This window comes from Chanos chanos, chromosome 9, assembly GCF_902362185.1.
Source record: "Chanos chanos chromosome 9, fChaCha1.1, whole genome shotgun sequence".
Taxonomy (NCBI): domain Eukaryota; kingdom Metazoa; phylum Chordata; class Actinopteri; order Gonorynchiformes; family Chanidae; genus Chanos; species Chanos chanos.
The window spans coordinates 22,918,083-22,933,606 of NC_044503.1; the positions used below are offsets into that span (position 1 = coordinate 22,918,083).

General features: G+C 39.8%; 1 protein-coding gene across 1 annotated transcript; it reads right to left on the reverse strand.

Annotated features, from left to right (window-relative positions):
- Positions 1 to 1,795: 1,795 nt before the first annotated feature.
- Positions 1,796 to 11,318, reverse strand: fzd6 (frizzled class receptor 6). Its single transcript, XM_030785304.1, has 6 exons — positions 11,058 to 11,318; positions 7,705 to 7,901; positions 5,802 to 6,816; positions 4,229 to 4,377; positions 3,600 to 3,947; positions 1,796 to 1,958 (listed from the first exon to the last, which is right to left on the reverse strand). The coding sequence occupies exons 1-6, from the start codon at positions 11,277 to 11,279 to the stop codon at positions 1,796 to 1,798; spliced, it is 2,094 nt and encodes a 697-aa protein (XP_030641164.1). The 5' UTR covers positions 11,280 to 11,318.
- Positions 11,319 to 15,524: the final 4,206 nt, after the last annotated feature.

The window sequence follows — 15,524 nt, forward strand, 5'->3', positions numbered from 1 at the left end:
TTTTCAGTTTGCCCAGGCAAATCATTTCAAAGGCTTTGGAATTCAAATCACGTGAATATTGCTGATAAAGGTTTTCAAAACATGAGTCACACAGAGAAAGCCAAGGGCTCTTTTAGTGCCAAGAGCAGCTTACTTCAAGCAGTACTGTTCTATGGATGCAGTTTGAAACCTAAGGCCACATACTGTAGCCACATACTTGGATACAAAATGACATCTTTTCATATACATAGAACTGTGATAAAACTAGGTTCAAGGACCACTACCTCTCCTTAAAAGTGAAATTAGAAGTACAGGGCTCCTTGTTATCAGATTACAGCAAGAGAGGAGAGACAACGCTGTTTTTGATCAGCTGCCAGGGTGTAGTAAATCACTAGGAAACAGTACAGGGGGGATTAGCCTCTGCACTAGCATCATGCAGGGGAACGATTAACTTTGATCTTTTTCTGGAATGGTGGAGATGATCTCTGAAATTCCAAAAGGCACACTTAGGCCACATTTGCTATGGTCACAATTTGAATGTGGTGTGCTCTCCTGGGCATGCTAGGCTGTCTTCAAAAAGTAAAATCTCCTTTTGGAACTGGTGAAAATCAAACTATGACCAGAAAGACAGATGGGAAGAAAACTCCCAAAGGTAAGAGCTTTTTTCTCTGTGTTCACAAGAACATAAGAAAAAAATAGCAACTTGGCCAAAATGGTCAGCATTAGTGGCAGTGGTATCCATCTTGTACATGTAAAAGTCATTCAGCTCCAGCATTGCGAGGGAAACAAGATCACATGTGCCATGCCAAAATATCACAAGGCTATTCCATATGATGTTCCTCAACATTTTCAACAGAGCTGTTCTCCACGTCTTCCACCATGGTCCCCCAACCATTTACTGAGTAAAGATGGAGACATTTGATACCAGTTTCATGGTGCTAATCACTCCTCGTAACTGCAAAATCCCAAACAGAAGCAAGAGAAGGAAACCATCATCTTTTCATCAGGAGCAGAAGGCTACACTATCAGAGAACAAGTCTCAGTGGATGTACAATGGTATGTGCATTGTTCAAGTGCTCAGCTTTAACATGACAGGGGCTTTGGTGCCAGAAAGTTCTGGTAAACACATCTGAAAGACTGAAGAAATATAACACAGATCAAACCATGAGAGATGTTTTGGTTTGGGTTCGGTTAAAGAAAAGGGGAGAGGAAGTTTAAAGCCATCTAAAGGTCTAAGGAGTGTGTACACATGGGTCTTGGCGCATCAAGTGGCCTGAACCAGGACAGAGAAAATGAAGTAATATCAAGAAAATATTCCTGTTACATAACGTGTTTTCGTTAGAATGAGAACTAAATTTTGTCAAATTGCCATGGAAACTGTTTCATGGCTTTTTCAGGGAAAATGTCACCCATCAGTACTGACAGGGCTATATACCAACCTTTATTATAGCAACCACCTAGTCCTTTACAACACTGTAAGCAAAGCAGAATTTCCTGCTGTTTCTCTTTGACATAAAATCTCCCAAAAAATGCACCCAAAACACTTTCACTGTAACATTCCAAAAACAACATTTAAACAGTCTAAATACTGGCCATATAGGCTAAAAAATGTGGACAGGCAAGATTCAGCACAGAGACTGTATTTCTGATGTTTTATCAAGGAATACAAACTAATTCCCATGCAACAGTTTACTGAAAGCAGTTCACTATACAGTTTACCATATAGCAGAGCAAGAATACTGTGTCCTGACATGCCAGATAAATGCAGTACTGAACAAAGAATCTGACTTTCCACGGTTGTTGCCGCTCCAAAGCATCAGGCATTGGAACAACCACTGTCTCTGCCAGGGGCCTGGTCTGGAGCCACACGCACTGTCCTGGGTGTACAGCTCTTGGAACTGTCACTGTGGGAACTTTGGATGGGCTGCTGTCCCAGCTGCATGTGTCCTGCTGAAGACAAGCTCTTTTTGGATGTCATCCTTCATGGGTGTGGGGATGGGTGGGTGATAATGGAGGCGGAAGGAAGAGACATTGATTATTATCATTATTGAGCACATTTTTTTGCTTTGATTTAGGTTCATTACCTTATTGATGACAAAGTAATTCATAACAAAAGCACATCTGTTTTAAAGTGAATGGGACAAAAGCAGTGGATGCTTAAAAAAAGATAAAAGTGTTGGCTACTAAAACGATTGCTCTAATGTAGATGATGGTAATGGAAAGGGTGAGACCCTCTTTTCACTATGTGTAATGGGTCCCCCGATGATTCTTGAAATAACATGAGATCATGTACTTATTTGATGTGCGTTATTTATGCATCATACTAAATATCTTACAGACATTTTAGGTCGACATTATTCAGATGCTGTGTAAAAGGTACAGTTTGGTGTCCATCTGACTGTAATCATAAAGTGGAGAACTATGCATAACTTCATAATTAACAATGCCTACATTTATCAAAGTTTTTAAGCATCATCTGCTTCTCTCATTCCCTCTATTACACTCACAACAAACTGGTTGAAACATGTAACGTAATTGACAGGAGTGTTTGGCAAGGAAAAGCTATGTTTCTAAGGAAGTCTGAAAGCTGTACTATAAATACCAGGCCTGTGTCACATCTAGGAGAAGTCTAAGACTGACTCAATGCAAAACAGTGAAGGTGAAAAAACACAATGAGATGATGACTCAACTGTGAAACTTAATACATAATGACCTTGCAGTTTCCTTGCGAATGACTTTGAAATGGTAGACAGGCCTGAAATTCTTTACCAAAGCCAGCGCTACCTGAAAAGGTGCAAGCCTGCAGCCAGTAACATAATTCCATTGTTTCTGCTGCAGGGTATGAGAGTAGAGTTTATTGACATAATGTCTCAGTCAAACCAGGTTTAGGTGTTTCAGACAACACAGAAACCTGACTTCTGTTTCAACTAATCATATTTTGTATAAACTGAGAGATGGAAAGTCAGCTGAATACTTCTTTATTAATGTTTTAATTCAGTGTGGACAAAGAGCATTATGGCATAAATGAATGAAAAATCATCTAGTGTTGTGGTCCCCAAAACACCGGCCTGCGGGCCACAGCACATTTGCTACTGGGCCGCACGGGAACAATAAATAATTTGTTTTTATTTTTTTAAGTCATAGCCTAACAATGCTGACCTCCTGACCTTCTGGATTAAAATCAAGGCTGACCATCCTGAGATAGCCACAAAAGCACTGAAGATGTTGCTTCCATTTCCTACATCCTATCTCTGTGCAGCCTGGTTTTCCGCAATGAGGGCAACAAAAACAATATTACGGAGTAGGCTGGACATAAGGAACACACTTCAGGTGTCACTGTCTCCCATCACCCCTTGATGGATCGTCCTGTTGCCAGGAACATGGTGAGTTGCAATGTTTTTGTTAGAAGGTCATTTGAGAAAAACATGCACTTTATATTTTTATAATATCATCACGTTTGGGGACTGCTGATCTAGTGTATCCGTGCTGAGAAAAAATGGAACACAACATGGATAATTTAATAAGAATGAAAAAACTTCATATGACATTCACACGTGGGTGTTCAGTGTTCAACAGTCAACAGTCAACACTCAACACTCTTTGTGATAAGCCAGGCTTACCTGCCCTCTGATTGGCTGCTGATCTTGCTAGAGCTGCCACCTGCTTTACTCCATCTCTCATTCAGATCCCGGGATCCCCGGCTAGATCCCACCCGCTCAAGCTGCTCCCTTCTAGACACTTCGGAGGAGCTGTGTGCTTGACTCTGGGCGTAGTGATTAGCAGACAGGTTGTCATGGTTACTTGGAGTAGAGGCGGCCGCTCCAGTGCTGGTGCCCATCGACTTGGAGACAACTTTGAGCTTGTGGGAGCCTGGCTTGTAGTGCTTTTTCTTGCTCTGAATGTTGCTGTTGTGCTTGAGGAAGAACTCGCACGATTCCTGGAGCACTCGGCGACTCTCACTGATGGGGCTAGTCACAAAACAAAGAGAACCAGAATCAATTCACTTCCAAGACCTTCCATTACATTCCATTAACTGTCATTTTCACGTCTGTTTGATGATAGAAAAACATTTTATAAATTGTGATGACAACCAAGTTAACAGACAAAATGCTATAACATAGGACAATCATTTTGTGTAAAACCACTGTATTTTTTATGATTAGTGGACCCATTTCAATATTTGAAATCAAGTGTCTAAAAGTAATCCCAATAGATGAAAGTGAATATCGAAGCAGAAATGTCTCCTTACTCTTTTTGTCGAGTTCTGTCAAAGAAAAATGCCCACTCTGAACATGTTTTCTTGCTGCTGACCCAGAAAACGGCAGATAAACCAGCTATCAGCGTCATCAAGTATTTTATTAGGAACAGTGAGAGATCAGGCCGATCAAAATCTGTTCTCTGGAAAGAAGACAACACAGAAAAATCGTTTCAGAGTCAGCTTTCAACTGGAAGATAATCAGACAACACAATACCTTACAAAATACATTTCTTGTCAACATGGCTGGAGGCATTTGCTCTGCATTGTATACCAATCACTAGCTAAAAAGCTACTTTTAAAATGCACCAAGAGTCATAAAGCCCTTTTAATCCATTTTCTGCTGGATTTCAGGACCATAACACTGAAGGAAATTGTTGTTTTATTTTAAATAACATAAAAAATGGATAAATAAAAAAAAACTATTCAATTTAAGAGATCTAGCACTACTGGTCTTAACAAGCCAATGGTGGACACTTCTTACAGTGGACATTACCGTAAAGCTTACAGTGGACATTGCCATAAAGCAGCTTTACAGATGCCTGGGTATGTGAGAGGACTCCAAGTTAGAATGACTGACTCTGAGGCAAGAGAATCAAAGAACATCTTTCAATTTTTGTATCTAAAAATAAGAAAAATCTTCAGAAGTAACGAGGAATCAAGAAAGGTATACCCGCCCTATCACTTGCTAGCACCTGGCTAGTGAGTATTATAGCCCTCTTTTAGAGAACACATAGGCGTAAAAGCTAAGAGAGTCTGAGACCTGCCTTGCATCATGGGATTTTAATTGTGCATGTATGAAGTAAGTGAGGGTTAAGACAAAATTCACCCAGTGGGAATACGGAAGACTGAATCAAGGTAAGACTGAGTAGGACAGCATCATCATTGTTTTGGTAAATGCCTTGATTAGCATGTCCTTCATCACTGAAACATTTGTGAAGTTGTGGGCAGGTGTCCCAGACGTGCAAGACAGGATGAGAGAAAAAAAATTAGATTAGCATAGCAGAAGGAGAAAGCAGAAAAATCACCAGTGACAGGTGGGAAAAATTGGCTTAAATACAGTGACACTGTGACACTGTTTCATGAATGAGGCTAGCCATACGAGAAGGTCTTGGCCAGGCCATGTGTCGTGACCCTCTGAGGAAGTCACTCCAGTGGAGGTGACAATTCGACCAATATCTACTAAGTTTTGGTTTCTGCACCACTGGTTAAAACAAAGAAGATAATTATTTTTCACACAGTAACATTGCAAAAGCCAAAAAAGCATTTAAAATAGAAAAAGTTCAAATGTAAATACAAACAATAACTACAAATAACTAAAAGCATCAGAAATTGAGACGATCCACCCACACAGTACCAAAATGTTCAGATATTATTGCCAAAAATAAGTAAAATGCTAAAATGCATTTGCATGGTTAAAGAGCTGTAAGGAAACAGCAAAAGCCAAGAAAATGTTGTGTATGGACACAAAGGAAGAATGTCACATCTTCCATCAGGAAGGACTACACATATTCTCTACTAAATTTAAACTTATCAATACTATGCACATGATTCCCATTTATTTTACCTTGTACAAACAGGGGATACTATATTCCTCACATCGGTCATTAATCCAGGTGTTCTCCCAGGTTACTCGATGGCTTTGCTCGTAAAGGTGACACCCCAGCAGCGTGAGCAGTGGCAGCAAATACAGGCCACTGAAGATCCCAATGCGGATCATGAATTTCTTCAGCTTCTCTTGGTTGCGTTCATCGTGCTGTATAACCTGTCTCACGTGGTTGAGTGACACAATACCAGCCAATAACAGTGAGAGTCCGACAACCACGCCCACGCCTAGAGGAGCCAGGATGAACCAACGTAAGGCAGCCAGATCATAGAGTCCCACAAAACACACACCGCTGATGCTGTCTCCCTCCACTTTGTTGAGGGCAAGAAGTACGACAGTAAGTGCACCAGGAAGTCCCCAGGCAGCAGCATGGAACCACACGGCTTTTTTCTCAATGGCCTCACAGCTCCACTTTGGTCCAGCAGCCAAGAACCATGTGATGGTGAGGATAACCCACCACACCATGCCAGCCATGGAGAAGAAATAAAGGAGCATGAAGAGCACTGTGCAGCCTTTACTCCGGGCACCCAAGACAACAGTAGCCTCTCCACCAGACCGGGAGGCCGCCTGGCAGGCTACCTCGTTACCGAGTAGGAAGCCAATGAAGTAGATCAGCGAGACGAAGCTGTAACAGACGGCATAGAAGATGATTGGACGTTCAGGGTAGCGGAAACGTTTGACGTCAATGAGGAAGGTGAGGAAGGTGAACAGCGTTGCGCAGAGACAGATGATGGAACACACACCAATGAAGGTCTTTGTGTATTCGATCTCATGGGGTTTGAAGTACATGTTGAGGCATGGGGGAGCGCAGTCTTGAGCCCCAAGGAAGGTTGATCCTTGGCCAGGTGGAGTCTTAAGTTGCATGGGACACCAGAAACCCAAATCCCTCTCAACTGATGGAGAACTTTTAGGCGTGGTCAGCACCTTCTCGAGTGGAGCAGCAGAACCATCTGGAGTGTAGCCACATGGTTCCAACCTAGTGTAAAAAAAAAAGTTACTGGTCACAATGAAATTACTGATTAATAACATGTACATATGATTTTCAAAACTCAGTCTGTTGACAAAATGAACTCATCAAGGATTAGGAGAAGTTGTACAAATGTTTCTAGGGGGAGATACACAAGAAAAAAAACACTGAGCAAGCTAAATTAATCCAGCATGAAATTTAAAAATTTAAATAAATAAACTGATAAACAAATAAACAGGCACCAGAAGATCCCATAATAACACAACTGGGGCTCTATCTTGTATTTCTAAGAACGAAAACACAAAGAAGAGACTTTCACAAGAGAGCATGAAATTGAGGAATAATCACGTAATCATCACGGAGTAGTCAAGTGTAGTGAAAACTCATGAAAGGAAATGATAATTATAATTTACAGTGTCTTTGAGGTGCATGAAATAAATGTTTCATGCACCTCAATGTCAATGTATGTGCCAGCTCAGTGAATTCATATAACGTTCCCCAAAACACTAAAATAGCGAGTGAAATAGAAAAATATCTTTTTATTTGTTACTGGGGTTTTAGCTTAAAAAAAGAAAAAAGAAAACAGCCAGCTTTAATTTATTCATTATGACTACTGAAGCTCAGTGGGCACTGCACAGCTCTATAGTGATATATGTTTTTATTATTTTACAGAGTTCAGGCCATATTAAATACAGTAACTACAATATGCCTGTGACAAAATAAAGTTAAACAAATATGTTTCAATTAAATTATGAATGGTCAACATACAAAAATGTCAGAGCTAGGTTGTTTTCAAAGTTCAAGAGTACATCATTTAAATCTATTTTTAATTCATTTTAAATCAATTCATGCTGAACAAACCAAGTGTTGACTCTTAATGATCACTGATTCTGTAACCTGTCACACTGCAGCTCCTGTGGCCAGGTGATTCCAAAGGTGCGTATGTCTTTACTGCAGTCCGACAGCACTCTTTCACACAGCCCCCGACAAGGCCGGACAACCCTGTTCTGCTCAGTGCACTGTGGGACAAAGGCCTGGCAAAGGAAAAGGAGAACATCCGGGGAACACTTCAGGTTCGCCAGGGGCATGAATGGCTAGAAAGAAAAAGAAACAAGATCTGCTAGGTGAATGGGAAAAAAGTAAATAATATGGAGTAGAAAAACTATATGGATTCAGATATGTCAATAAAAATGGATATTAGAGGTGTAATGGTTTGCCCTGTTCGCTCAGTTTTTGGGCCGTGGTTTGCTTGTGTCACGGTTTAGGTTGGAATTAACTGCAGAGAACTGAACCAACTCAGAGCAGAAGTTTTCCTTTCTTTTTAAATGTGTACAAATTGAAAACACAAAAATAACAAATTTTATACAGACAGCAACACAACCTTCCAAAAAAATGAAAAATGAGAATGTAAGAAAACAACTACAACACTTATTTTAAGGCTCTTCTACATGACAATGAGTGAAAGAAATCTAAACATCATTTCTTTTTTTAAAGTTCTTCATTGCGAAAATGGCTGCAAGATTTCTGTTGCCATATCAAAACCGAAATAGCACCACATCGTTGATTTGAGCAAGACAGGAGGGTCCTCAATTCTGGGACTGTCATTTCAGCAGAAGAAAAATGAAGTGAGAAATTATAAGAAAAAGAAATGGCACACTGGCTAGGGTTGGGCGATGTCTACAGTGAAACATCACGATGGACAATGACACGCTGGGCTCAACATTGTGATGACTGTCAGCCACTGGCAATGGGCGATGGACAATGGCATCATCTATCGGCCCAACCCAAGTACTGGCCTCACATTATGATCGCTGTAATTCTTAATGATCAAAAGCAAAAATGGTGTGGAATGCTCCCCTACTCTAGGACTACCGGTATGCATGGCTGTGGCATCACATTCAGAAAATAAAAACTTCACTGATGAGCCGAGGTGAAAAAAAAAAATCCATGGCTCACTACGCACATACTGTAAACCATACCTAGTACTACAGACCTGTGGTTTTCAGTTTGGGCACAAATCTCTTATAGCCCCAATGGACATTACTAAATATTAACAATTGTTAAACTGTGATCAAAAATATAGGAAAGGCAGAAATGCAACTGACTTTCTTTGTAGGACTGCAATACCTGGATCATTCCTCCTGCATGTATTTTTATAACCAAACATTACAGTATAATATTTTATCCTAAAATGTGCTCACTGGCTTTGGACTTTTAACATGAAATGTGACTACTTTGATCATTTGCACAGTTAGCACTGTCATTTTCATACAAATTGCATTCAGTATTCACTATGTACTCATAGGCTGTGTCCGAAATGGCATACTACATACTACTCGTATACTGATCTTGATGTAAAAGTAGTAAGTAATATACAGTACACGAAAAATAAAATTTTGCAATACACGACGGTTACCTGGAAGATGTACTACTCTCGCGAAAATCTGCAATATACAACCAGAGCTCACTTTGTCGGGTACTGCATCCCATGATGCAACTCGGTGATTTCCAACTGCCAAAAATTTCAAAAAACATGGCGGACAGTGACAGAAGTGGCTCCAACCTCAACTCCAGCTGCAGTTCCAAGTATAAATGTATCAGTTGCATATTTTGGTGTAATTAATCTTCATATATGTTCTTATAGGGCTACTTTTGATACATGTTTGTGTTGTTTGTTTTTAACTAGCCCAAACAATAGCAAACATGTAGTACACTACACGATTGTTCTTATACTTGCATACCATACGGTAAACTAGAGTGGGGAGTAGTGTGCAGTACATAGTGTATACTGGGCCAGTATGCAGTATGCAGTACACTAGTATGCCAATTCGGACACAGCCACAGTATAAGATGTCATGCCAACCAAAGAATTTCTTCAAATCAGAGCTTAAGCTCAGGCAGCTTTCCAGACATTTAGCTAGGCAGTGGTGATGTATTACTGGATTTGCTAAGACAGATTCTACCAAGCTCAGAGGTGTAACCTATAACTGTAGATAATGTAACTTCAGTAATAAAATGTCCAAAGTAAATGTCCAACAGACCCATGTGGCGAGAAGCTTTAGTCCTGTGAGAATTTTCTCCAGTGAGAATTTTCTACTGTGAGAATTTTCTCCTGTGAGCATTTCCAGAGAAAACATTCCAAAAGGATTTCTATGACAGACTAAAAGGGTTGTAACCAAACCAACTGAAAAAGTGTTACAACACATTACATTCTCCCATGGTGCAGAGTGGACGTGTTCTACGTGAAAAAGGTTTATATCTATAAATATTAGCACAGTTCCCGATTGTGGTCAACACAATAAAAAAACAGTCCTCTCGAACGTGGACTTTTTTGGAGATGACTTTGCAGTTCTTAAACACTCAACTTGTTTCAGACATCAGACGCCAGCTACGGTGCTTCTTATGAAATCTTTTACACAGAGACCAACAGCTTACAAAATAAACATCTCAATCCAGAATAAGATGAGTATTGATGCCAATGTTAAATGAAGTACAGAGAATAAGAATTAGAGAATAAGAAGCTGCATATCTGACAGATTCTACAGTGAAATCACATCAAAGTACAACAAAAGGAGGGATATGTCTTGAAGTTTTGCAGTTGACATGAATCATACGAACATTCTATTTAGATAAAAAATTACGGTGATACATTTTAGCTAGGTCACATGTTTTATCTATTTTGAAAAAAGAAAAGAAGGTGATTTTCATATCTTAGCGATTTTAGAATGTATCTCACGGCAATTCCTCGAACCACAGCCCAAATATTGTAATGAAGTGCAATTCAGTTGCAAGCTTATATTTAAATGACATTTACGAACACAAGAAGAATGAAAGACTATCAACATTTGTTGCTCTTACGTCTCTACCCTCAGGTCATCCACATCCATATAATTATATAATACTTGGCAAAATCCGTTGGGAGCTGTCTGGACAGGTGTTAATCATCTTTGCACACCTAAATGTGTTAATACTGAACTGTTCCACCCGACAAAACTGCTCAAGCACCTGAGGGGTGCTGAGAAACAGAAAACCATGCTTGAACTTTTGAGTGGACTTTGATCAGTGTTCTCACGGATACACCAAAGCACGTTGAACTGATGAACTGATTCCAGGTCTTGTTTTATGTGCTTTTAATGTCCTACAACATTTTTAAACTATTTGTTCTCTACTTTTCAAAACTTATGCGATACGGAAAAATGGAGAAATAACATGTGTGTTGATTCCCGAAGCCATTAGACATCCAAACTTACCCTCATCTCTTCAGCAGCTATGTCCTGGTCATAGTGGTCAAGCATGTTGGGGAAAAATGTCTTGTTGTACGGCATGCTATGGCACCACTGGACCATAATGGGCTCACAGGTGAAGAGACTGTGAGCTTGGCCTGAACCTAGCACCGTCAGGCAGAACCAGAGCAGGCTTGGAGCCAGCACTGATAGAGGTACTGGGTTCACCATTTCACTTATTAGGCACATGGCGGATTCATGTGCACAGTTATTGGTCTTTCTGTTTTGGTAGGGCCTGGGAAGAGAAGAAAGATAGTTTGTAAGAATGTGAAGCAACTGACAAAAATAGCATTTAATACTGTCTTGAGGCCTGGAGTGCACATTATGGTATGAGTGTTTGTTTGTTTTTTCCAAAATATAAAAATAGTCATGACTGCAATGGCAGTGAGCAATAGCTAATTCCAACCAATATAAAGACTAATCAAAATGACTTTTATTCATGGTCTTCATAGTTCATCAATTCTAACTTTATGTCCTAAAAACATTCAGTGGAGACTTTATTTAGAGCAATGATAGCAAAAGGGAGCATTACTTCCAATAGATAAACAACCACATCTGTTTTCCGGCAGATGCAGTGGCATAGAAACACAAACACTTGACCATTACAATAACAATCTTTGCAATATGTTTCTTCCAAGCAACACAACATGGTGAGCAGCTTGATCTACTTGCATCATGCTTATTTGTTTTAAGAAGAGACAATGTAACCTTAATAAGGAGGATCTGTTGCCTTGAAGACGCATAATCTAATCTGACTTGTACAAGAATTGAGGTACAGTTGTTGCAGTGCTGGTTCTAAAGAATTTCCTCTCCACATCATAATTCAGCAGTAATGAAGCTGTTTATCTGGATACATGTAAAGCCTGAATATGCAATCCTACTAAAAATCATGTCACACTCCCACTCCACCCTACAAAATGGGGATACACACACACACACACACACATAGATAGATAGATAGACCTTCGAATATATAAAACATTGCTGCTGGAGACTTTTAAAGAAGCACTTCATTCCTCTGACTTTTAAGTTACATTATCAAACATGACGTCTTACCATTCCCTTAGTGGGGATGTGGTTAGTATGCAGTTAAAAAAGAGATTCTGCAAGATTCTTTAATGAGCAGAGAGCGATTTTTCAAGAAACATTATCACATAGGCTATCATCAATGTTACTGTCACTGTCTTAAAACAAAGGTTACATCGATTTTTAAGAGGCCCAAGATTTGCCGAACACCTCGTAAGACAATGCGATAGCGCCCTTCGTTTTTTTCCACCCAGGACCTAAAAGTCATATCAAAATCGACTTACCATTCACAGCAGTGCAGTTTTGAAATAGTCTACTTCCAATGTAAACTATACAACAATGACAAGTTTCCCTAAACGAAATACTTAACATTGTCCTTCACGTTGTGAAACTTCATTACGGTGTAAGCGTAGAGAGAAAACGGATCCGCTGACCGCAAAAAAATGGAATATGCACCGACTGAGTCACGTCTTTTCAAACGATCTCCTAAACTCACTAAAGGGAAAAGGCATATGCTACAGTATTTTCCGGTTTATAGTGGTGACATTACGCTACGATATGAACAGCGTTTACGGAGGAAACCACTGAAGAGACGTAAGTTTTTCAGGAATCCAGGAAAGATCAGTAGCAGCATAGTCTAACTCACTGTACAGTGAAAACATGGGAGTTTTAATTTACCTCTGCTGTTTGTCCAAAGTTTCGTAGCGCACGGGTTATTTCATCCCGTAACTAGTTGTTTGTTCTTTGGCTTAGGTTTTAGTCCTTGTCTTCTATCTCGATTACTATTCACCTCGATTCCAATAGCTTGTTTTTTTTTTTTTTAAGTTTAATGAGGCGTACAGTAGAAGTACACAGGGATTGTAAATATGGCGGAGCATTAGCGTGTTTCCACAGATTGTTATCAACACTCACTCTCCACTCATTGTTGTTTGGTAGTCAGCCACTTCCTGAAATTCGAGTGCTCTCGCTGCAAAGACAGTGGCTCGACTCGAAATCTCAGCGGCAGCCAGAGGGGGAAACAGAGGGCATAAAAACAAAGTTTCTGTTTACTCAAAAGATTATTAATATGAATTTTGAAATGGTTTCAGTAGACACTGTAGACTACCAGAACCTCCTTATCGCCTCTTAGTTTTTTTGGAACGAATGCCAGATGATGTAAGAGAGAAAGAAAGAAAGAAAAAAAGTGCCTGCTAAAACGGAGAGGAGGTGCGAGTACAAGAAGTGATCCAGTCAGTGGTGGTCGGTAACTAAGAAAACTGAGAGGGACAGGTGCCAGTACAACCCCCCTTCCCCTTTCAAAAATAAATAAATAAATTGACAAAACAATTTGTAAGGCCATCTCTGTCTGAATTATTACGTCTTATTGAACACTGAGCAAAAGCATGTCTTGCACTTGAAGGTGAGAAGGAACTCAGGAAAAGCTTTGTAGTCTCCTGTTAATGAGGTGCTGTTACAGTGTTTCTGAGAGTGTAATGCAGTCAGTCTCTCCCTGTTATAAATTTAAAGCAGAGAAGGCAAACACATCCCTGCATCTTATGTTTGGGTTCTACCAGCGCTGCACAGACCATTTAAATATAAAAACCTGATCACTTGACTTGGTAGAGCTGGGCTTTGAATGCCCCCTTAAACATCAACATTCAGGTCACACGTCTTGGCTAGTGAACTGCTCCTACCTCGCCTTGAGGGGAAAATTGACACTTTAGGTTGTATGTGGACACCGTTACACTGGATCCGCATTGTCTTGTTATTCCCGGATCTGTATTTTGGGCTGAATGTGTATGTGGATAGGGCAACCAACCATGAAAGGGCAAGTTAAAGGTAAATGTAAAGGTAAAGTATACTTTATTGTCCTGTAGGGAAACTTGTCTTGGGCTCCAAGCCACTGCATCACACAACACACTTGTTGACAATGTCACAGTGCACATGCACACAAGTACATATAGGAACTGATGGTGTTATTAGGGCTTGTAGTCTGAAGTCATCTTCCTTCTCCTCATCCTCTTGTTCTTCTTGGTCCTTTTCCAGTGTTGGGCCAGTTTTACTTACTTCTTGTGCGAGAAAACCCACCAATTTTGCCAGACCTGTCGTTTAGGGCCTTACTACCTAATAGAGTCCATTACTTCCACTGTATCGACTTTTTTTTTTTGGTCACTTCAGATTTTATGAAAAGTTTTTCAAACTACTTCTACACAATTTGTTCAGATATGATATGTGGAGAGTTTATTAACATAATTGTGAAAGTGGAACTCATTCGTCAAACAGTAAGTCTACCATGCATCAGACAGTCACTGTTACACACAGAGCTTGACATTTAAACCAACAACAATAACGATCAGTTAACGTACAACAAATGCTACACAAACAGGATGTGCTGTGTACAACCTTCATGCTCTCTCCAAATTTGACAAAACTTTATATACATGTCAACTGACTTGTCTGTTTGGTATTGGTATAGTAAATGATTAATAAACAAAGCATTACCAAGGAACAACAATGAGCCTAATTAGCAAATAGCATAGCTGCTTTAGACAGAACTTGAGATTTTTGTTCCAACCTGCAGCTGTTCCAAATGTTCCTTGGTAAACATTACTGGAGTTGTGGAAAAAAATGTCCTTTTTAAGGACAAGAGAATGTTTTCTGGTCTTTATTTTATTATTGCAGTTTATTAGCATTAGAATAGATGTATTAAAAGGCAGACAGATATGAATTGGTTCCCATTACTCTATGTTATACTGAATACTGAAATGACTACAAAAGGAATTACAATTAAACTAATGCGTTAAAAGTTATGAATACTTTTCCCATACATTTAATCCTCAAAAAATATTTTCCCACACTGTGACCCGTTAAATTTAGATTCAAAGGGCGTATATTCATGAAACTTCAGGTTTATCTTCGCGTGAAACTATCACTAGCTGAAAACTTAATGCAACATTCACAAATACATTATATAACCGATTCACGTGCCCGTGTTCATAAATCCCAATCTGTCCTGAAAGCGGTTTACATTTCGTTGAATTTGAAATGCACAATTCTTTCTCCTGAAGAGCCCACGACGTAACGAGTGGTGCCGTAGGATAGGAGCGGAGACGGGCGAGCTGCGGATAACTTTTAGAACAAAAGCCTGTCCTATCATTCCATAATGATCACTGCTGTGTGAAAAGCCGAGTCCAAACCACTGCCTGCAAGGCAGCTGGAGGAGGCGTGCTTGAGTGGCTGAGTGAAGTCGAGCAAAACTTTTCACAAGAAAACCCATTTACTTTAAAGACCAGTTATTGCTCTGGACATGGTTAAATACCCGATCTGAGTGCGATAATGCCCCCATTTTAGCGCATTTGAAATTAAGCTTTTTTTTTGGCAAATGTTTATGTGGAAATTTCTGTCCAGTCCTATTTGTTTTTTATATTT

Bases quoted from the DNA above. Each gene is read 5' to 3' on its own strand.
- fzd6 (XM_030785304.1), bottom strand. From the start codon at position 11,279: ATGTGCCTAATAAGTGAAATGGTGAACCCAGTACCTCTATCAGTGCTG. The intron at 6,817-7,704 runs GTTACAGAATCA...TTTTTACACTAG, and splicing joins CAGGAGCTGCAGTGTGACAG to GTTGGAACCATGTGGCTACA. The intron at 3,948-4,228 runs GTAAGGAGACAT...TTTTGTGACTAG, and splicing joins GACAGAACTCGACAAAAAGA to CCCCATCAGTGAGAGTCGCC.